Genomic DNA, 22819 nt, shown 5'->3' with positions numbered 1-22819 from the left:
CTGAGATTCAGCCCAGGTCGAGAGCTGCTTTGCGCGAGCGACTCGGGCCAGGGATATCGGTCCCGTCGAATCCAGATGGGGCGTTAAAATCTCCGCCTAGAATGAGGGAGCCCGCCGGAAGCGTCGGGAGGAGGCCCGCGGTGTAAGAGAGGGCCACCGACAGGAGGGACGGAGCCGCGTAAAGGGACAGCAAGGTGAGGGGTCGCCCCTCAAGAGTACCATATACCGCCACTACCATGCCCTGGGGGTCCAAGTGCACCTGGGCCAGGACGAAGGGAAAGGACTTGCGGAGCAGGATAGCTACCCCCCGGGATCCCCTCGCAAAACCTGAGTGCCACACCCTATCATAACCATATCGGGTAAGAAAGGGACATTTATTGCCCAGAAGGTGGGTCTCCTGGAGAAGGAGCACGTCAATCCCTGCACGCTGCGGATATTTAAGGACCGCCATGCGTTTAAAGCGATCTAAAAGACCATTGACATTCCAGGACAATACGCGCATGGCGGCCTTGGGAACAGGCGGGTCAGCCATGGTCCAGGACAGAAGAGGGGGCCAATGGAGGCGCGGCTGCGCAAGCCCTTAGAGAGGAAGGACAGCGGGACATCGAGCAGGAGAGCAGGTCAAAGGTTACAAGATGCCGTGGAACAACAACAAAGAGGGAGTCACCCCCCACCAACAACACCTTTCCAAGGAGGAAGAAACAACCCCAAACCAACCCCAATCCCCCACCCCCACCCTATACTTCGAAAACAGAAGCATCTGTCGCCCGAACAAAAGGGAACAACCACCAAGCTAAAACGCTCGGGCTTGAGCACTAGTGGACCCCTGATACAATAGAAATCAAGCCTGATTCACCTGCCCTGGCCAAGAGTAACACAGACACCGGAGCACTCCAGCCCAGGCCCGAGCACCACCCCCCCCCCCCCCCCCCCCCGCCGAAACACAGAATGTTAAATGTTAGGGCTGCGAGAAAGGTCCGAGGTGTCCACAGACTCGGCCGACCGGGTTGCGGGATCCGCTGGCCGGGGCGACACGGCCCGCCGCGGAACCGGCGGGTGCAGCCGAGGAGGCAGAAGAGGCCCTCGACCCCCGGCGCGGCCGCCCCCCGGAGCGCGCGATGATCGCCTCCTCCGCCGTGCGCTCCCGGGGTCACGTGCGATGCCGTCGGCGGGTCCTCGATGTCCGGGGCCTCCCCCGCCCCCCCCCCCGCCCGCCCGTGGGCGATCCGCGTCCAGAGCGGTGCAGGGGGTGCTCCTCCGTTAACCAGGACCAGGCCGCTCGGGGCGTATCGAAGAACAATGTCTTGTGTTGGAAGATGACCCGAAGGCGGGCCGGGAACTGAAGCTGGTACTGGAGGCCCAGGGAACGCATCTTCTGTTTCACTTCAGTGTAAGATCGGCGCAGTTCCTGGACTTCACGAGTGTAGTCCGGGAAGATCATGATTTTTTGATTTTGGTAGTGGAGGGTGTCCGTGCGCCGGGCTTCGCGGAGAATGGCGTCCCTGTCTCGGAAATTTAAGATCTAGAGGATGAAAGGCCGGGGGGGCGCACCGGGAGGGCGCACCGGGGGGCCTGGGGGCCAGGGATCGATGGGCCCTCTCCACTACGAACGAGGCAGATAAGCTGTCCACCGGCATCCAGGATCGGAATCAGCGCTCCATAAAGTCGTCCGCCCGGCCCGATTCGACCCCCTCCGGGAATCCCACCAGGCGCAGGTTGCTGCGCCGAGCACGGTTTTCTGCATCTTCGACCCGGCGGTGTAGTTCTTTAGAGTGAGTGGTCAGTTCTCGGACTTGGTCCTGCAGGTGGCGGATGTCATCCTCAGCGGTGGATATCCTGGATTCGGCTTCCGAGATGCTGGTGGTGGCGTTCCGCAAGTCCTGCCGGAGAAGAGCAACATCCACCTTGACCTCTCCCACTATGCCCTCCAGGGAGGCGCGAGACGAATTGATGGCCTGCAGGATGGCGGCAAGGTCCGCAGCGGGGGCCGGGGCCGGCTCGCCCGTAGGGCCGGACCCCTTCTCAGAGGTCGTGAATTTGTCCATCCTGGTTTGGGTGGCCCCGGGCGCCGGCTTGGCGGCCTTGTCCTTACCCATGGTGGGGGCGCCCAGGGCGCAGCGTTCAGCGAGGCCGGGCAACGGGTTGGGAATACCCCTTCAGGACGTTGGTGGATGCTCGAGGCGAAGTGGAGGCAGAAGGAGGCACGGCCGGGGGATCCCGCGTAGAGAAATGGCCAGGCACCTCCAGACCCAGCGCTCAAGCCCCGGCGGGCTTCCCAGCAGGACAACCAGTCGCACCCCCGGCCACAGCCGTGCCCGCAGCCTCCCACGGACAAGGCGAGGTCCAGCACCTCAGTTCAAGGCCCCGGGCCCATGTAGTGTCACCCGTCTGCGTCGCAGGTGATAGACCGCCAAGACCTCTGTGTGTGCGCAGCCGACCCCTCCGAGGGGGCGCCTCACCAGCGCGGTCACCCCCCAACTCCAAGGGGGGGGATGTCACCACACGTCGGACCTCTTTTCCCGGGGCCCGGAGCACACACTCCCCCCCCCCCCCCCCCCCCCCCCCCCGACCGCCGGAGCGCGGCCCGAACCAGAAGAGGGCCCCTCTGCACCCGGAACCCCTCAGGCAGCCTCGGACCGACGGAGCCAGTGCCACACTGCAGACAGGAGGAGGAGAGGGCGGGGGGCCGGGCCCCCGGCCGCCGATGCCCAGCCCAATGGGGGGGGTCTCCCCTCCGCACCCGGCCCCCACAGCAGCCCCAGCGATCCTGTCCCTCGCAGCCGCACTCACCGCCTGCTCCACTGCACCAGTTTGCTCGGGGGGGTCCGCCTCACCACTCCTGGGCCACCACGAGTCGCCAGCAGATCAGGGCCTCGCTTCTCCGGTGCTGTCAGGGCCCGCGGCAGCCGCCCCTCCCCCACCGGCAGGGTCAGGCCTACACCCCTCGTGGGCGCCGCGGGCACAATTCGCAGCTCGCCCGCGTCTCAGCTCCACAGCCGCCGCCGTCCACTGCCGGTCAGGTTCCACGGCGTCCAGGCGGGTCCCGCGATGACCGCGGCAGCTCAGGATCGGGCCCGGGACAGCAGGGCAGCTCCGCACGCCTCCGCTCTCAGATCGAGCCGGCCAGGGCAGGGCAGTCTAAGACGGAGCCAGGAGGATTTGTGGGGTCCGGCGCCGGGAGCCTTACTGAAAGGCGGCCATGACGGTCGGGCGCCACCTAGCGCTCCCGAACTATAGTTTAGCTTACATTTTTCATTCGTGTTTTAGGGAGTGTATTCAGTTGGCCTTATTGGAAAGGTTAGAAGTGGCTGAAGTGGAGCAGCTGTTCCACTCAACAGTCAATAACGGGGGAGTCCCCTTTCAATCTACTGAGTTGAAAGGTCCCTAACACCACATTCTTTCCTTCCTACATGATTAGGATTAGTGTGAAGAGTACTCCATTCCAACGGAAGAAGTTGGGCATAGAGTGTCAGAGAAGCAGAAACTCCACTGTGTGAGAATTCTAGGCCATCGTGAGAGAGCGAAGGAGACAATTAAAATGTACTCCAACAAGGTGGATTACAGTGATGTTGACTTAATCTGTCAATCTGAAGGTGGGAGTCTGTAGAGTAAGTACCGGGTCGCCTACACAGCACTAAATATGTAAGTGAAGTTTTCATTGAAAGGTGCAGGGACAATGAGGTTTGTAACAATTAAGAATGGAGAAAGGATGACAAGTAGAGAGATTGAGAATGTGTGAAGGGCCTGAAGGTGGTGAAGGGCAGTTATTTCAGCCTCCACATTCTGATGAAATATGAACCCTGCCAGATTACTCCTCTTCGATAATTACTTGTTTTGTATTTAAGGGGATGAAGGAGTTTCCTTTTTTGTAGACTAGAGTGCAGTTTGTATCATAGGCATGGAGCTGTGGGTTTTGGGAAGCCATATAAGGAAGACTGCTTCATCCATCCCTGTGCCAAATCTAAAATACTCTCTCCCTAAGGGAATCTTATTGGCCGAGTGCTCTTTCATAAGACGTCCTAGTTTAAACATGATATTTCCACTCTGGCTTCTCTGCTGATGCCACTTGTCAGATCACCTCTCCTGTGTCTTTTGCCCTGCGTCGCTGAACGGAAGGACCATACTGGTGCAAAGCCAATCACTTGTGGTCCTGCTAATTGTGAAGGAACAGGGAAGGATATCTTCAAATTTATAGCTCTCACGAAATTGCTGCTTTTTTTCCACCAGAGTCTTAAGCGAAGACAGACTTCCATGCCCGTAATCTCAGTGGCTCGATCCTTATGGATACCACTGACTACCAATAATTCATATGTCCCCAAACCAGTTTGAGTCCCTGGCACATTTCACATCCTAGTAAGCATTTTCTTTACAGTGTTAATATTTTCTTATTGGAAGATAATTGTTTGAAGTGGCACGACCCATCAGCCACACTGCCTTTCCTAACAATAAAGTAGCATGGCAAATACCTTGTATTAGAAAACGCAATACAGCAAATATTGTAATGATCTCCTAGCTCCCGAAGCCCTGCAACAAGACTTCTAGCCCCAAGAGAAAAAGAGGGTAGAGTAGAGAGGGAAGGTGAGAAGCCAAACCTCAGTAGACAATGACCAAAACCCTTACTGTAGTTGAAACCACATATTAAAAAAAGATCTCAAAATAGACCAGAGTCACAGGGAACCCTTGAGGGCATCCTCCCTCCCTCTGGCTCACCCCATAGTGCTTTGCACATGTCTCTGGGCTTCTTCTCCTGCTACAGAAAGTCTGGATAGCATCGCTTGCTCAAAAACATGTAGAAACGCTTATTTACACAACCCAAAAACTAGCTGGGTACCATACTATTGCTGCTAAAATTAGCTGGGCAAACTCCTTATGAAAGATCTGAAATTTTCACATTGCAAATTTGCCATCATTTCTCCTTTGCAGGCCAGGTGGAAGCCCAGGACGCAAATACAAGACATTCTTGCATTATTTTATCAGTTTAGCACCCAGTTAACAAAAGCACTAACCTTATCCAGCCAGAAACTTAACCTCCACTCTATCCTTTACCGTGGCGCCACCAGTAAGACCAGACTTAACAAAACCCCAGCCACATCATTGATTCTAATCCTTGCTACAACTGTTACCCAAGCCAAATCCAAATCACACCCCTAACCTAAATATTAGCCTCTCAACTGTACAAAGCACCTCCTACAGACTGCCTCCTTCAGTTCCTGCAACTCTGTCTCCCAGGTAATATTGCAAGCCCCCGCCTTAGTCTGTAAACATTACCAGCCACTTTACAGTTCTTTTCACCTAATGCCTCCAGTCTCCTGCAGCCTGTTTCTGGCATCTCAAGTTCTCACTCATGCAGACCTTCCACACAGTAGGGAGCTTCTCTGCTGCTCATGCAGCTTGTCTCCTCATTTAACAGCACAGAGATCATGGGCCAGAATAGCGATGACTGTGAAGCATCTTGCACCAGTGCGCCAGACTACTGCTAACCCAAGCTCCATATGTCATTGAGATGCCTTTCACTGTAGAAGATGTGATGCTCTTGCACCTTCAGAGTGCTGTGGAAGAGCTGTTTAACATCACACTGACAGCATATCGATCATTAGTGAAGCATGTGCAGTGGCAACAACGCTGAAGCTGTGAGGGGTCCACCCTAGGCTCTCTCTTACCGCCCAGCAGGGAAGAAGGGTGCCCCATTTTCCTAGCTTGCATGATGACCCATGATACCCTTGATACGGCACTGCATAAAGCTTGCAGCTTCAGTGCCAAATATAAATAAGCAGTTGGAGGCAAAGATATCCTCTAACATTACCTGCCTCCATTCTGCCAAAATGGTCCAAACATATATCAAAAGGGGGTACTCAAAGCAAATATACCTATTTGTTTTTGCCTTGTTATGGAGAGCAATTGGTGTCTTGCTAAGGATCTCAGTTATTCTTTGCATCTCCTAGGTCTCTTCTCTCGAGCTCCCAAAAAACTGTGCCCCTCACAGATTTATAAGGTGCCTGCATAGAGTTACTGTTTCAGATATTATGATTATAGTTTGAATGTTCTTGGTTGCTGCCCAGAGATGGCTTGTAGAAATAAACCAAAATAAAATGAACATAAGAAAACGTAAACATTACTGGTTAGAGGAGACTATAAAGATTATATACATTAATTAAACTCTGTTGATTACAACATAGAGATAGTATGCAGAGAAAAAGCCAATGATGAAATTGTACATACACCATACTTTACTTATGCTGCTAGGAAAGGTATATTTTAACAATGTTCGAGGAAACTGGCCCCTCACCACTTCTGATGATGAATTGGTTGTTTTTATACTTTTTAATTGTAGAAATACATTTGACAAACTGATTGAAAATGTTATCCTGTCTTTTTAATACCTTGAAAACGAAATTTCCTTTATCTAACTCATGGCTCAAATGACTATTTCGTTGTATTAATTGTTTATGCAAACTGGAAATGTTCTATGTTTGTACTTCCTGTTTAAAGGGGAAAAAAATTTGACTACAGCTTTTATGACACTTCTGTCGAATAAAGCTTATGCCTACCTACTTATGCTTTATTGGTTACAGCCCAGAGATCGCCTGAAGATAAAAAACAATAACAATGATAGTTATGTGTTATGAGTTTCAGTCCCTGAAAAAAAGAATAGTTTCATAAGTAGCAGCGAGCTCCTTATCAGGGTCCTGCTCCTACAAAGTATAAAGTAGCTAGAAAAGAGCATGCTGTTTGTCAATGCATACACCTATAAACTTTAACCAGAAAATATAAACAGTGCAAGAAAGAGACAGTGATGGCAGCTATACCTCCATGAAGCATGAATGAACATGTGCACAAAAAGTAGTCAGTTTTGTCTATTTTATTATTGATTAGTTAAAAAATAAAATTAGGCAAACAATATTAAATTAAAATCAAAACCCAGGGTTGGTAACCTAAAATAAGACATAACATTGCCCTTAGAAGCGATCTACCAAGGGGGAAATACATTTTTCTCAGGATCAACTTTAAAAATTCGTCCTTGCCTTAAGTACAAGTTTATGGAAAAACGAATGACTTGCAACAGCCTAATTGATGCATGGTTAACTCAAGCCTATTTATGTAACTAGTCTGAACTTTCTTCCAGCTAAAGTAGTACTTTGGAACGCCACGTGGAAGGAACAAATCCCTGTCACATTAAATAATAGTTTTAACAGAAATAGGTATCTGCTAAGATTCACAGGCCGTATGCTCATAATATGCAAAATGTTTTCAGTTTACCAATCACAGAGACAATACTTCCTAGACAACCCTTTATAACTGTCCTAGTAGCTCTTAAATCAATAAAGTGGGAATAATAAAAGCCTCAAATGCAAGAAATGATGTTGTGTACTACTGGTAGCAAAGTATACAAATATTCCAGTGGTTTACCAGTGAAATAGGAATCATATACATGCTGAAAACTTCTGAAAGGCAAAAACTTGTGGATCCTGGGTTATGTGATAATGTACAAAGGTTTCCCTTTCTGTTAGTCATGTTCTTTAACTGTTTATATTTCACTAACCTATCCTGACCCTTCGCAAGGTTCATAATCGTGTAACGATTTCTGAAAATACAATAACCGGGGTTTTGGCCTCAAAATTTTAAAATAGAATGCCATTTCACATCACACTAAAGAGTTCATGGTTGTTTCCTTGGTTGACTAATATTTTAGAAAATTAGATGCAACCACTCGAGTTTGTCTTAAAAAGGAATCTGAGCCTATTTGATAGATCAGGGCAGACAAGGCCTTGAAAAAAGAACATTGAAAAGGTGAAGCCAATTTTCAGTATTGCGAGGAAAACATATGAATGCAGGTATAAATGTAGTTTATTCATAGACAGTATTGGTTTTGCAGTAGGGGCTAAGTTACATAGCAAGTTATTTGAAAAGTAGTGCTGGCTGCTTCAGATTGTAGTCTTGATTGGTCCTATCTGTAGCTACCCACCTCCTCGAAACATATACTCAAAGGTTTAGAAGAGCAAACATAGCGTACATTTTTAGAAGAGCAGGCTTGACCTATACTTTTTTCACCAATGGATCTGCAAGATATTTTCACATGGTTTATTAGCCTGATCAAAGTCATGTGGGGCAAACAATGTATTTTGCAGTCTAAGATTGAAGATTACTGTGTGATACTCATACTGGCGGACAGGTAAAACCTCTCATCTCAATTTTGGTGAAAAATAACCTGCATTTCCTAAATAGTACCACAAATCAACTCTGTAAAGGCTGAATAATGGGTGACAAAACTCATCCCTGGTGCATCATATAATATGTGTACACTTTTCTAAAGCAAGTTGACCCTATACTTAACTTGATCTGATCCCACATGTCGGTTTAAAAAGTTTACTGAGCCTAATAGTCAGAGGCAGATAATTTCCTTCACAACACACTTCTGTCAACCCCCTCAAATGCCGCAGTACAGTCAATGAAACGTAAAGAGATCTAAATAAAGAAATCTGTAGCTAAAGGACACACTTGTCTTTATTTTCAAAGCGGGAAATCACATACATATAAAACAACGCTTGAGAATCTGGCACCTCCTTCAGAGCACTTCTTCACAAACTCCTCCTATGATCAGCACTGCTGCCACCTTCTACATTCACCAATAAGACTTTTGACAATGTACAAATATTTTTGATATCTTTTATGTATCCTCATCAGCGTCTGTCATTCACTAGGTGACCGCCCACTGATTGTTCAATTTGCTGCCAAAGAAGCCCAGACTTTAGCTGATGCTGCTTGCATGGTGAGCCCATTCGCAGACGGAGTAGACCTAAACTGTGGTTGTCCACAAAGGTAAGAAGTAAGATCTGTGAGATGAGCAGTAGGCTAGCTTTCATAGTACAATGGGTTCAGAAAAATGTAAACCTGATCTGTTCTAGTTTAAAATCACTACTTCTTTTCAAGACGAAACAGTCACAGACATAGTCATCATTAATGCAGTTTCTTTTTAATTAGAAACAATTAGTCAGACCAGTGGTAACATCGCATCACAGAAACAGAGCCTTGGCTCGACCGCTGGTTTAGAGGAATGCTGTTCCACAGGTCGTAGCCAGTTGCAGAGAACTCTGTCTGCTCTGCAGCAGCACTCACTTCTGTGGACTATTAGGAGGTAGTGTTCGATCATAGACTGTGGTTGTGCAGTATTTTTGGATTTGCTTGTGAAGCACAGAATATTGAAAAGGATGTTGGCTTGCATATGGAGCCGAGAAGGCTTGTCCGACAGGTGGCTATGGATGAGGGCTGTTTGTGGCCCGTTAATAAACCAACATTCTCCGTTTTGAGCACATTGTAGTTTTTGAAATTTGATATGTAAGAATGCCAGGATAGAAGTTGTGATCACAGTGTATATGCAAGTTGAATGGTTAGAAGAAAAGCAGAATTAACGGCGGACTTCAATGACTGCACCTCCTTACTATATTCCCGATTCGTATGAAATGGTTTTAAAAGTTAGTGACGGTGTGCAAGCAAACGCCCCAGCATCCGCCGTTAGTAGATGCCAAACTGCCAAGCAGAAAACTGAGAATTCGGAAAGGGTTTGGGGCGGTGCACCACCAATTGGCTCATCAATATATTACACCAAGTGGTCAGTAGTAGGTGGTTCAAAAAGTCTTTATTTTAAATTAAATTGATTGTCCAAACAAAGCCTCAGCCAACGCGTTTCGTTCACATTGAACTTCGTCAGGGCTGGAAGAATACAAAAAACATAACATAAATACACATAACATTTAAAACGTGCATTAAAAACACCATTTAAAAGTTGACACAAACTGAGAGAATACGCACAGGACAAATATTGAGTGTACCCTAGACAATTGGCATACAAATATTACTAAACACAACAATTTTTTTAGAAAACCACAATACGTGACAATACGAACTACAGCAATTGCATTGTTGTCACGGAAGGCGACAGTGTGCATCTGTGGTTCCGAAATAATAACGTTCTGAGTGACCCTTATTACATGTGAGTACAGTTTAAACAGGAATACCCCTAACTTGAGCATAGTTACTATCGTTTTGAATCTGAAATATTGACTTTCTGAGAGACCCTTATTGTAAGTGAGTACAATTTGAGGTACCCCTAATTTGAGCGTGATTACCGTGGTTTTAAATCTGAATGCCCCATATTGCCATGTATAATTCACAGTATTTAATCAGAAATTTAGGGGAGGAGTTGGCGGGGGCATGTATGGACCTGTATAGTTAAAAAAAATTTTTGGGTTTCCCCATACTGTCAATGGGCTATCCCGTACAAAGGAAAAACAGGCTTGATTAGGGTAGAAAGGCAGGAAAGAAACTATGAAGCAGAACGTCCCCCTTAGGGAGACACGTACCATGAGTTGAAAGGCAAGTGCAATCCAATGGAAAACCGTGCTGTATGTAGAGAAATATCCGTCTCGCGAAGTGCCGTGAGCAATGGCATACCGTCACGCTATTGTTGGGTATTTTCCATTCTTCATATATATTTTTTCTTTATTGATTTTTCTTTATTTTTCTCTCGATAGAAACGTGCACAGTGTCCTTATCAAGGTGGCACTGTCAGCACAATCAGGACTGTGCACCTGAAAATATACGCCATTGCTCACGGCACTTCGCGAGACGGATATTTCTCTACATACAGCACGGTTTTCCATTGGATTGCACTTGCCTTTCAACTCATGGTACGTGTCTCCCTAAGGGGGACGTTCTGCTTCATAGTTTCTTTCCTGCCTTTCTACCCTAATCAAGCCTGTTTTTCCTTTGTACGGGATAGCCCATTGACAGTATGGGGAAACCCAAAAATTTTTTTTAACTATACAGGTCCATACATGCCCCCGCCAACTCCTCCCCTAAATTTCTGATTAAATACTGTGAATTATACATGGCAATATGGGGCATTCAGATTTAAAACCACGGTAATCACGCTCAAATTAGGGGTACCTCAAATTGTACTCACTTACAATAAGGGTCTCTCAGAAAGTCAATATTTCAGATTCAAAACGATAGTAACTATGCTCAAGTTAGGGGTATTCCTGTTTAAATTGTACTCACATGTAATAAGGGTCACTCAGAACGTTATTATTTCGGAACCACAGATGCACACTGTCGCCTTCCGTGACAACAATGCAATTGCTGTAGTTCGTATTGTCACGTATTGTGGTTTTCTAAAAAAATTGTTGTGTTTAGTAATATTTGTATGCCAATTGTCTAGGGTACACTCAATATTTGTCCTGTGCGTATTCTCTCAGTTTGTGTCAACTTTTAAATGGTGTTTTTAATGCACGTTTTAAATGTTATGTGTATTTATGTTATGTTTTTTGTATTCTTCCAGCCCTGACGAAGTTCAATGTGAACGAAACGCGTTGGCTGAGGCTTTGTTTGGACAATCAATTTAATTTAAAATAAAGACTTTTTGAACCACCTACTACTGACCACTTGGTGTAATATATTGATGAGCCAATTGGTGGTGCACCGCCCCAAACCCTTTCCGAATTGCAAGTTGAATGGTGTTTCAACAAGAAATACGCAGATGTTACAACTCTACCCTACCACTATGCCACAGGTATAACAAAATGATGGAAAACGGCACTTCACTACCTATTCATTTACGCCATGCTTCATCATTGATGTCCATTCCACATCTAGGTAGTAGTGAATTCCACCTAGATGGACTCCACCATAGTCTGGAGAGCAGAGATTGCTGAAGCTGTATATATAATCAAGGACACAGATGGATTACATTTTCTGAGTAGTATACGCTTAGCTTTCACTTTATTAGGCGGGTACCACTTGTAAGGTTCAAATCCAAATGCTAGGATGCCTACAGAAAGTAAAGCTTCCTGCTTCCAAATCATTGCTTACATTTTTGGGCTATTAAACTGCCCTCTACGGGCTGTTGGATCCCTACTAAGTGTGTATCCACAAACATGAAACGCATATGGTGAACCTGAATGTTCTCATAACTGTTGCTGTAACTACTTTATTTTGTAGGCCTGTGACATAGAAATCAAGATAGAATTAGTTCAAGAGATTCCAATCAGAGAAATTCAATTTTGATGCTTAATTCTCACAGATTCTGAGAAAATATTGTGCTCCACCAGAGAAGTAAAGACAGCAAAAGCACGCATGTGCATGTATCAAACCTCAATATTATATTGAACATTGTGAGGACCCCACTCCACACTTTAAAGATGAATACAATTATTATCAATAAGAGTTTAAACGTACCCTATTCAGGGTTCAATTTTGTTTCATAGCTGTAGCACGGGGAGATCCTTCCCTGACGTCAAATACTTTTGGATTTCAAAAACGAGATGATCAGACTCTCATTATTCTATTGCGGTAAATGGAAAGACTTAAAGGCACCCTTCACAGGTTCTTGGTTCTCTCAGGTAACTTGTGTGGTAGACCACAAAGTGGTACTAGACCTACATGTACCGAAGGAGGTATTTTGTACTGTCCGGAGTCTTGTTCTTTTAGCTAAGGCTACTTTCCATATTTATTTTAGACTAGTGCACACATTTTATGCGGAGTAATCTCTGTCCCTTTGCGTTTACTGCAGTGATCTTGCTGGTGACTCCACATTCACTAAACACATGTAGATCTAGCTAATTGACAATCGCCACAGGAGATCATAAAATATAAAAAGACAATCTTTGATAGTGCTTCATTAGGCCTTCAAGTTGGCTCATGCATAGAAGCATGTCATTATTTCTAGGCCTGGGCGGTAAATTTCGTTCCGATCGCGGAATTTGCGGAATTTGCGTAATTTCGCGTTCCGCGGAGAACGCGAAATTGCTAAAGAGTCTGCTTTCCGCGATTTCGCGAAATCTTTGCTTGTTCGCGATCTCAAAATGCGTGTTCGCGAGATATTTCTCCCCGAGCACGCAAACAGCAATTGTGAACAGGAAAAAAGCATCGCGAACAAGCAATTCCGCGTGTTCGCGGAATTTCTGCGTGTTCGCGGAGATTTTTTACCGTTTCACGGAGATTTGCGTAACGCAATTCCGCAAATTCCGCCCACCCCTAATTATTTCAAGATGTCACTCCTTCCTGTAATGGTTAAGTGTATATTGATCGTAATACTTGGAATTTATATAATAGAGACTTAATCCAATATTGTGATGGATTTGATCAAGAGGTTATTCTTGGATTTTTCAGGAGACAGGGTATTGCGGTAATCCAAAACCTGCAATGTATATATGGACAAGCAAAGCAATGTTGCACATAAATATCCAAATCCCAAAGCTCCAACATGGAGAACCACGAGCAACAGCCGATATGTTCAGGTTAATGAATCTGTTTTTAAGTACCCCATTACTATCAGTCAAAAACAATTTAAATATGCGATAGCCATTTCCTCATATCAAAACTAACACTCTTGTTTATGGACATGCATGTTTCTAAAAAGCGAGACTGGATTAAAAATAGGGCCAACTGTGTGCCTCTGTATTGAGGTGCTCTTATTTCTTTAAAAAACAGTAAAAGAAAAAGCCAGCAGTCTGTCATTGTTAGTCCAGATATGTTTAGTCATATTTCGAAATCCGAATGGAGAAATGATCATAACTGGGAGAGACGGTTTTTAATGGGAAAACTTTGAAGTTAAAATATTGTTTCAGCTGATTCCAATCCATGTCATCATTCAATCCTATTTTACATAATCAAGTCAGTAAATCTACCTTTGATCATTATGGAACAGTTTCCAGCTTGATTCCTTAGGCAATTTTTCAATTATTGTCCATTCTTGTTAATTTTCAGGGTTTTTTCCTTCAATTTAGTGTCTCATGAGCTTCGTTTGTGTTTTCTTACATTGTAAAGATATTTCTGTTCGCTGATCATCAATCTAATTTCTATTGAACATGCCAACGTATCTGCCCGTGGACATCTGATGATGTAAATGACATTATCAGTGTTCCAGTTTGTAAAACTGTTGAGGCTCCACTGCGTTTTAAGAACCAAATCAAGTTGCTTTGTTTTTTTAAATTTTTTTTTATTAAGTGGGCATATGTTACACTGACCACAGGGAAAATGTCTTGTTACAGGAGGTAGGTCCCAAATCCGTCCCTTATGGGAGATGGTTGAGGTTGGTCTGGTTTGAATATTACTATCCCTGAGTGACCGTCCATATTTGAAGGAAACATGTTTTTTTTTTGTAAGTTAAGGAAGCCGATGTCATTAATTTACAATATCTGTTTATAATTTTTTTCAAGCTGTTGGAGTACTTTCTTTGTCATCCTTTCAGACCGTTTTTAAGAATGGATCTCTGGGTTTATGTTGGGTCTGTTTTTTAGCTTGATAGATGACTCTGTCCGGGTATTCCTTCTCTGGGTTAGTTTTTCAGCGTGTGGTTTATAATCCTTCATAGTCTACACTTCTTATCGTAACCACAAGAAATGTCCAAACTGTAGATTTGCTCTGAAGGCTTGCGGATGGAAACTATCAAATCTTAACACATCATTCATGTCTGTAGGTTTGTAAAATACCTCACATTTAGGATATTGTTCGCACAGGCTGATTTTCAGGTCCAAGAAAGACACCTCAATCCTACTCTAGTCACCATGAAGATGAGGAATTTATTACCGTTGCAAATTTGTTAGGCTGATAGCCGGGTTTTCATCCCATTTCCAGGATTGTCTGTGTATCATTTCCACAAATGGACATTTGTTGCACATGGGTTCTCTTCCCTGATGACTTCTTTTGTCCACTCAGATATGTTTGTATGGCCACAAATGTTTGCGAATTTTTAGAGTGCTGGCCCCACACTCCCTGCTGAATATAATTATGCAATGTTGGAGCATGACCCTTACACCCAAGGGTCACCATCGTGCCCAAAGTGCTTAAAACAAAAAATCTACATTGGGCTCTTCATAAGCATGGACTCTGCTCTTTCTTCACCCACATCCTAAACTCTTGAGTATTTACTACTTTAAAAAGAGGTTTAAGAACATGATAAACTTAGGGTCTCTCCTTCCCAGGATAGAGTAACTTACATTCTCTGGCTTTCTGCTCTGCATTTATTTACTATACCAGTCAAGACATCATAAAATAGTATATTCACTCTAACAAGTGAGGTAACGTGCACTTAATTTAAATGCCTCAATATGAGTTTAATGGTCAGCAATTCTACCCAACTTGTAATATCATTGAAGAAATTAGTTATAAATATCCAGAGCCTATAGCGCTATAACACTAAACATATTCAAGAAAATCTGATTTACACAAATGAGAATTTCTTACCTTTGCTCCTTCTCGCTTAATTTGTCAGCTCAAAAGCGACATGCTTTGCCTGCTGATGTGTAACCTCACAGTGCATAGGTCAACAGAGTGAGAACTTCGGCAGAACAAGCAGTCAATGACCACTGTCTCAATTAGGGACTATAAGGAAACTCCAAGAGTTACTACAGACACTCAGGCACCACGTAGCACTCTTTTTCTCCTGGTTACTCACGTTATGATGCAAAACAGCAAAGATAAGCAGCTGTAAGTTGATGTCTCATTAATTTTGACAAATCCAGAAATCACCGAATTGGAGAATGACTTACCAGTAGTGGGATGTGAAGTAGTTTGGAAAGCATGTTTTTTCAGACCATTTAAGTATTTGTGCCTTTCATAGGTGGTCTTGACCGCCTGTTTAATCTTACTGAGTTTGTTTACACATTTCTCTATCGACCAGTGAGGTCCAGCACAGTATTCTGTTGTTGTTGCATAGGGGCATGACCTTTATGGATTCACCCAGTGTACAAGAGATAAGGATAGAATTCTGATCCTCAAATGTGCTGGGGTAGTAATTAGCTCCTTGACTACCTTCACTAAATGTTTGGCTCCAGAAGCATTGAGGACTCTTAACAATTTGTTGTATACCCAGACATCAAGAATAAAGTAACAAAGGATGAAAATAAAGTTAGCTGACGTTTGTTTGATGAAAGAAACTCGGCACAAGCTACTATTTACTGCTCGCACCACTGGTCACATTTTGCAACCAGCATTTTCATGACCAGTATTTTTGCAACCAGTAAATATAATATACGTTTGTTTCAGAAAATTCAAATTTTTTTCGCAGTCTGATCTACCTCATTAATAATCATGAATTAGTTTGCAAACTGTCACTCGCTCTGATTGGAGACCATCACTGGGATAGTTGCCTACTGGACTTAGCAGACCACCATGTCTGTGATTGCCTTATGTATTTTTTTCTATGTGGCTTATTTTCCTTAAATGAATTGGGGCTGTGTTCAAAAAGAAAAGTTTACCTTTCTTTTGTTTGTTTGACAGTTGTCAGTGGATCTGCGAACCACTGCCTACTCTCCAACAAACAATTTATTTACATTCACTAACGGAAAGGGTCCCAAGGACTCCCCTTCCCTTTGTGAATGGGTTACTACCCCAGCTTGGGTGTGGATGGAATATCAATGGTTTTACAACCTTTATTTCAGTCCTAAAACTTAAATACTTATCACTAGGCATCTCTATTTGGAAGGGACGTCTACAAAACGTTCCTTTTTAAATAGCGATTTCTTAACCCATTTTAGAAGTCGGAAAACGTTACGCACTCGTAAAATGGGTTTAGTACATTGGCAAAAGCATTTTTGCGGTTGCAAACTTCGAAAGTGAACCTCGTACATAGTTATAGAACGTGCTTTTCACTGGCCCTAAATGTCTTGTAGAGGCACTTTGGGGGAAAAACCCTGAAAACTAGTGAAATTAAGTTGACAAGTACCAGTGTAGGAAACACTTTAATTGGCATATTTTATAAATTCAAAGTGTTGGGTAATGTTGATATTTGAAAATAATAAATCTTGCGTATATCAAGATTAACGTTTATTTTTATACTTCTTAGGTGGGCATTGTCAGAAGGCTACGGTGCTTGCTTGATCAACAAGCCAGACTTGGTTAAAGATATGGTACGACAAGTAAGAAATCGAGTGGATATTCCTACATTTTCAGTGTCAATTAAGATAAGGTAAGCCAGAGAGTAAAATTTAAAAAGCGTTAGCCTATTACTGTTACACATGTTTAGGAATTCAGATGTAATTTGGCCACGGTCTAACCAAGTAAAATGAGTGATTATTGTTGGTATGTCCCAAAAATATAAATAAACAAAAATTATTCCTGAAGATTTCATTTCTTATATAGGAGTCCTCTGAACAAATGTAGTCCGTTGGTAACTGTTTATGTCGGAATAAATAGCATAAAAACTAAAAGAAGAAACAAGCATCAAAAAATGATCCTATACAAACATTCCATCCAGTAGGAATGGTAAGAGAAATGTTATTGAGCTTATATACTACAATATCCATCATTTCTTAATTTATTTCTTTTTAGTATAGTATTGTAATAAGAGTGTGGTCATACATAAAATATTGTCTGAACTTCCCAGACAGCACAAAGGCAGATTGCAGTTTATCAAGCAGCATGAACCGATGATACATTTCTTTTAATTGTGAATCAACCAGGTTTATTCTTCCATCCCCTCCAGACAATGACATTCAAAGAAAACGAGTAATACTTTTTAATTATTTTCCTTCTCACTAGGAACTCTTTGATTTTAAGTTTGGCCTCCATAGACCCCTAACTTGCGTTATTTTTAGAGCAGGCTCTTGGTTCTAATTTGCAGTTGCCATACAAGGTACCTTTCTGCTTAGCTATTGAGTTAGCCAATGCCCCTTTCTTTGCATAAAAGAGAACTAAGGTCTTCTCTCCTCATTGACCCTTCCATTGGCCATGGTTTCAAGCAGTTAACTTGTGTAGAGCCTGAAAGGGCAATGTTTACTTTCAGGCAAGAGTCTTGGATAAGGTTTTTCTAAACACTTTGATGGTGAAGCATTGTTTTGGAAAAATGTTGATGATGTCTTGCATGCCATCAAGACATACACAAACCTGTTTAAATCCTTAGCATTACTTCAATTTTGAAGAGCGTAATCTGTTTGTGGTGCAAGATGAAGAACCCTCACCCTTCGCAGCGAATCCTTGTCTCGCCAGACCTAGTGGATCATTTTGTACCAGACCTAGCATTCACTTATCTAAACAATCCTTTTCCCACCAACTTTACCAGCAGTGGCCAATCTGATTGATCTACCAACTGACTACGTCCAAAATCGTACCCCCATTTTCTGTAACAGTTGGGGTAGAATTTCTCAAGGTCTGACAGGTGAGTACTGGATATCGTCTAACTTGGCTATTGTCTAGAATTGAACAAATAACTTTTTGAAACACCACTAAAATAGTGGACAACACCAGACGTTGTTGGTAGAAGAGACCCTACTTTGAGATTGTGTCCAAGCCTCCTGACGGGACAGTGGAATAGTTCTAAGAGCTAACAAAAACCAAAGAGTATTCTTCATGTGAAGAAACTATATTTAGCAATCTCTTGATCCTTCTGAAGTTGGAAGTTCATGTGAATTAAAACTGGCAACTGAGAGGATTAATGTGACATCTCTGCCAGTGGTTGAAGTTTAGACAGATCTGTGAGTCTTTAAGGAGTTTTACAAAACAGGTATGTACAAGATAAAAACGTTTTCTTAGGCTATTACCTTGTCTGAAAAAAAACTAAAACATATCTCTGAATGTCTCGTCAGGTGGCTTCATTGCTAGCCAATATAAGTTTTGGGATTGAAGAGAGGTAGGGTGGGGAAAAGGTGGTAGACACCCTCCTCAGTAAAATAGGCAGAGCTATAATTAGTGCCAAATTTGATGTACAAGAACAACAGTCAATAATGTGCAAGGATCAGAGCAGGACACTAAAACAGGTGAATGGAAGATGGTTGTGTTGTACTTTATGCCAGAAACTGAGAAGGGACAGGTGTAATCTAATGTCTTTAGACTGCCTAAGGCAACAACTGCATTTGTTTCAATGAAAACTGCAGTCCAGTTGGACCCTGCAAGACGGCTATGTTGGGCACGAAACACTTGTGTCTGCAGAAAATGTTGATTTCTGCTGCATGATCTCAAATGATGGCAATGAAAAGTACGTTTTTTATAGGATCCTCTTGTTTGATAATTGACCTGTTAAAAGTTCCTGTGTGGTATTACTGTTTCAATTTGAGATGAAACTTTCACAGATTTTTATGGGTTCAGGTGAGCGGTTAGCAGTATCCTGTACTACATTTGCACACAGCTGATGAAATGTTTCTTCCCATGTAAGTGATTTGGAGGTGCAGAGTATCCGTTTTGAAGGTTTGGTTGGGCTAGTGTTCATGGGCTAAAAGTTTTACAAAACATATTAAAACGACCTTCTTTTATCTACAATAACAAAACAATCTCTCTATAATATTTACTTTCAACATTTTTTGCAATTTAACCTCATATTTCAAATTACTGGAAACACAAGCATAACTCAGCCATTAATTTATCACTGCAGCAACAAGCAATTCTTATGTTCTGCAACCTCAGGTGGGTGAATGTTTAAGATGATCTTCAGTTTGTTATATGATTTTTGGGGCATATTTTTTCCATTTAAATTTGCATTAATGATTTTAAAATTCATTTCTGTTTTGCCAGCAGAATGTCATTGTTAGTTTTGGACCAAATATTTGAAGAAATATAATCTGGCCACCTGCCCCAGCAATGTGTACGGCTTTTAATTTTGCATCTGTGATGGATAGTCCTAAATTACCCGAAGAGGTAAATAATCAAAATCCTGTCATCCTTTTCCACTCCCTAATAAGCGATATAGGGCATTAGGAAGAAAGCTATGAATTTTCAGTGATGGTCAATAACTTCTTACATACATAAGTGATAATACGTATCACAGGGTTTCTTCATTGTAATTTACATGAGAGAGTCGTTTCACATGCGTAGAACAACTTCATTTGTTTCTGTGCATCATTTATTTTTCAGCGTCTCTCTTCTACAACAATATGTTTTAAATCAGGGTGAAGAAATAGAAGTTGAGTGGTGAATCTCTCTAAATTTTAGGATACATGATGACATCACCAGAACTGTGGATCTCTGTCGAAAGGCAGAGGCAGCTGGAGTTTCCTGGATAACTGTCCATGGTAGAAGTGTGGAAGAAAGGCATCAGCCAGTACACTACGAGGAGATTAAAACCATCAAAGACAGTATGTCCATTCCTGTAGTTGCAAATGGAGACATCAGAAATTTTAAAGAAGTGGAGCACGTCCGTGAAATGACAGGTGCAGATGGTGAGTAGGCTTGTTGGGGAGAGAGCGTGCACATGAAGGCGCTTATATTTACTGTGCCAGAGTCACTGATAAATTAATTTCTTCCTTATTAAGGACATCACTGACTGAAACATGACTGTACCACGATCCAGATATCAACGATCCCCCTTTCATTAGCATCCAACATTCTCACTCCACAGGCAATCCCAACTACCTTTTTCAACACTCACTATATGTAAACCATTGAAATCCATTCACAAACCCCCATCTCGAATACGGATACTAATACACGTCAACACATACTCCTATAAACAACCATGGGGCAATCCGGTGTTACTGGGCCTCAGTCAAGGTGATGGAGTCAGTTTGCCTCTGGTGTCTTGCCTCTTGGGTTTACCTGTTATTACCGTGAAAACTGAGTACCAGGTTCACCTTTTTAGCACTTACCTCTGATGTTAGTGAGGCGAGCAATCAAAGGCTTACTCAGGTAGGTGATGGGGCGTTACAGAAACAGAACTTAATGTCTCACAAAATACTGCCTAATAAATTGATTGGCATGCCAGTTCTTTGTCTTTAAAAGGAAAAGTACTTTAATCTACACCCAACACAAAACTGTACAAATACAGGTATATCTGAAACATTAGGGGAAATTAAACGGATAATATAGCACAGCGATTGAGTGATTTGGCTCTTATTTATAGCTATGCCTGTAGGGTCTTTTTTTCTATTTTCTGTTGCTAAACTGTGCCTTTGTCTAATGTGGGGAGTCAATTTCAACAGTAACCCACTTAATTGTCAGGTCACTAAGAATACACTGTGCCGTGGACCTCTTCGGTGCTTGTGTGATCAAGGTGCTTCTTCCAGTACTCACCACTGACGTGATTGCCCAGTCCCACAGTCTTCTCTGGCATGGCACTGGGTCTCTTCAGAGCCGTCCTAATCAGAAACCGTCAGCCTTTAGAAAAGATCAAAGCAAAATCCCCACCTAAATAGCATGCTTACCCCAGATGTTTTGTGGAAATGGGACTGTTCCACCACAGGTGAAGTAGGAGTCCGAAAGGTGCCTATAGAGGTCCCTAGAACCTGTGCTCCAAATTCCCCAAGCCACAATCGTAACTAAGGAGGTAAAGGTCACGGGGTGCACTACAACAGCGCCATGAACAGTCTTTGTAATACAGCAGGAACCGTGCATCATTGTTACAGGTAGTTTAGCACATCACTCTTCATGGAACTATACTAAGGGCCTTTGGTTCACTAGAGGATGTCTGGCAGCTGCAATATTGGTTAAGATGTTTTGGAGAATCATTCCCGACCGGCAGCCTCCACAAAGCCTTGCAAGCCAGAGAGGTGGGCTGAGGCAATCTCGAGGCCCAGTTAGGGGGCAGCTGGGTACATGCACAAAGTGAGCAAGAGCTCACCACAGTCTCTAGCAGCCCCCCACCCCTCAGAAGCATGAAAGGATCCTCATCATAGGTAGGTCACCAGTAATGTCCTGTCACTCAATAGCCTATCATCACTATCAGTCTTGAACAATCAGTTGAGCTGATAGAAGATGGTAACTGATGAAGCATGCACTTTCCTCCCACTTTTCCCCTGAGAAGGGAAAGATCCCAGATTGTATATAGTGCTGATTGCACACACGGGGCCCAAACAAATTAGTTAATAGAACTAGACAAGCCACAGTCAACATACAGATTCCTGCGTCTAAATGAAAGGGCCACAAAAAGAAATAACAATGCTGTTAGTCTGACACTTAGTAAAGGAGAATAATTTGCTCGAGTTCATTTATGGGGTAGCTGGCAAGTGGGATTGAGCTGATTGGCACATGAGTAAGCTTTGGTTTTGAAGTAATCTGCACAAGATTACACTGATTATTTATAAAGTGAACATGTTCCACCCCATGAGCTTGTGGAGCTAAAAACAATGAGGTGAATCCTGAGACTCACAGCCCTGAGTTATTAAAACTGACTAATCTTGAGGACGTTCCTGAAAGCCAGTTGGTTACAGATTTGCCAAAGAGGGATATTTAGGTGATTCTATTGTCTAGAACAGAGGCTAGGTAATATAAGGAGCTGCCCCACAGCAAGACATTTTGATCCAAGGCTGCTGTGACAGCAGTTGATTTCTGGTTCTCCAGGTCTGGGAGTGAGGCAGACAATTTGTTAAACAAGGCAGTTCCGGGCTGTGTAATGATTTATGACACATGCAGATGGCCTTAAAGTAGACTAGCTGTTCACCGCCAGCCAGTAAAGACTGCCCTTAGCCGAGGTGACATTATCAAACATATTGAACTTGCAAATCATCACAACAGCCTGATTCTGCACTCCCTGGAGCGAGGCTACTTGATAAGCAAGGATTCCAAAGTAGAGTGAGTTGCAATAGTCCAGCGTGGTGTGGAAAAACTACAGGTAAAGTATCATCAAGGCATGGGACTCTGGAAATAACTTTTCTGAATGCACAAAGAAGCGACAAAGAAGTTTTCACCTCATCATCTGATGATTAAATGGCAGGCCCTGATTAGTTATTGTTCTCAGAGATTTTGCTTTGGGAATAGGGTTGGGAGGCTCGCACCCTGCGTGTCAGCCACAGGCTGTCTATAGTGGATGTTGTTGCAGGCCAGGAGAGGCAGCTCAGTTTTATCAGCATTTAACTTGGGGAGGTTTGTGACCCATACTTTCCTGGGTAGCTAACAAGCG

General features: G+C 43.4%; 1 protein-coding gene across 3 annotated transcripts in view; it reads left to right on the top strand.

The window, feature by feature from the left end:
* Window positions 1-22819, top strand: part of DUS4L (dihydrouridine synthase 4 like) — a 144050-nt gene that overhangs the window by 104376 nt on the left and 16855 nt on the right. For all 3 annotated transcript variants that reach the window (XM_085654123.1, XM_085654122.1, XM_085654124.1), the window contains 3 exons: window positions 8700-8817; window positions 16841-16963; window positions 19918-20144. In XM_085654123.1, the coding sequence (XP_085510249.1) occupies window positions 8700-8817; window positions 16841-16963; window positions 19918-20144 (468 nt within the window). The remainder of the gene's footprint in view (window positions 1-8699; window positions 8818-16840; window positions 16964-19917; window positions 20145-22819) is intronic.

This window comes from Triturus cristatus, chromosome 4_1 (assembly GCF_964204655.1).
Source record: "Triturus cristatus chromosome 4_1, aTriCri1.1, whole genome shotgun sequence".
Lineage (NCBI taxonomy): Eukaryota > Metazoa > Chordata > Amphibia > Caudata > Salamandridae > Triturus > Triturus cristatus.
This window is presented reverse-complemented; position numbering and strand designations above follow the sequence as displayed.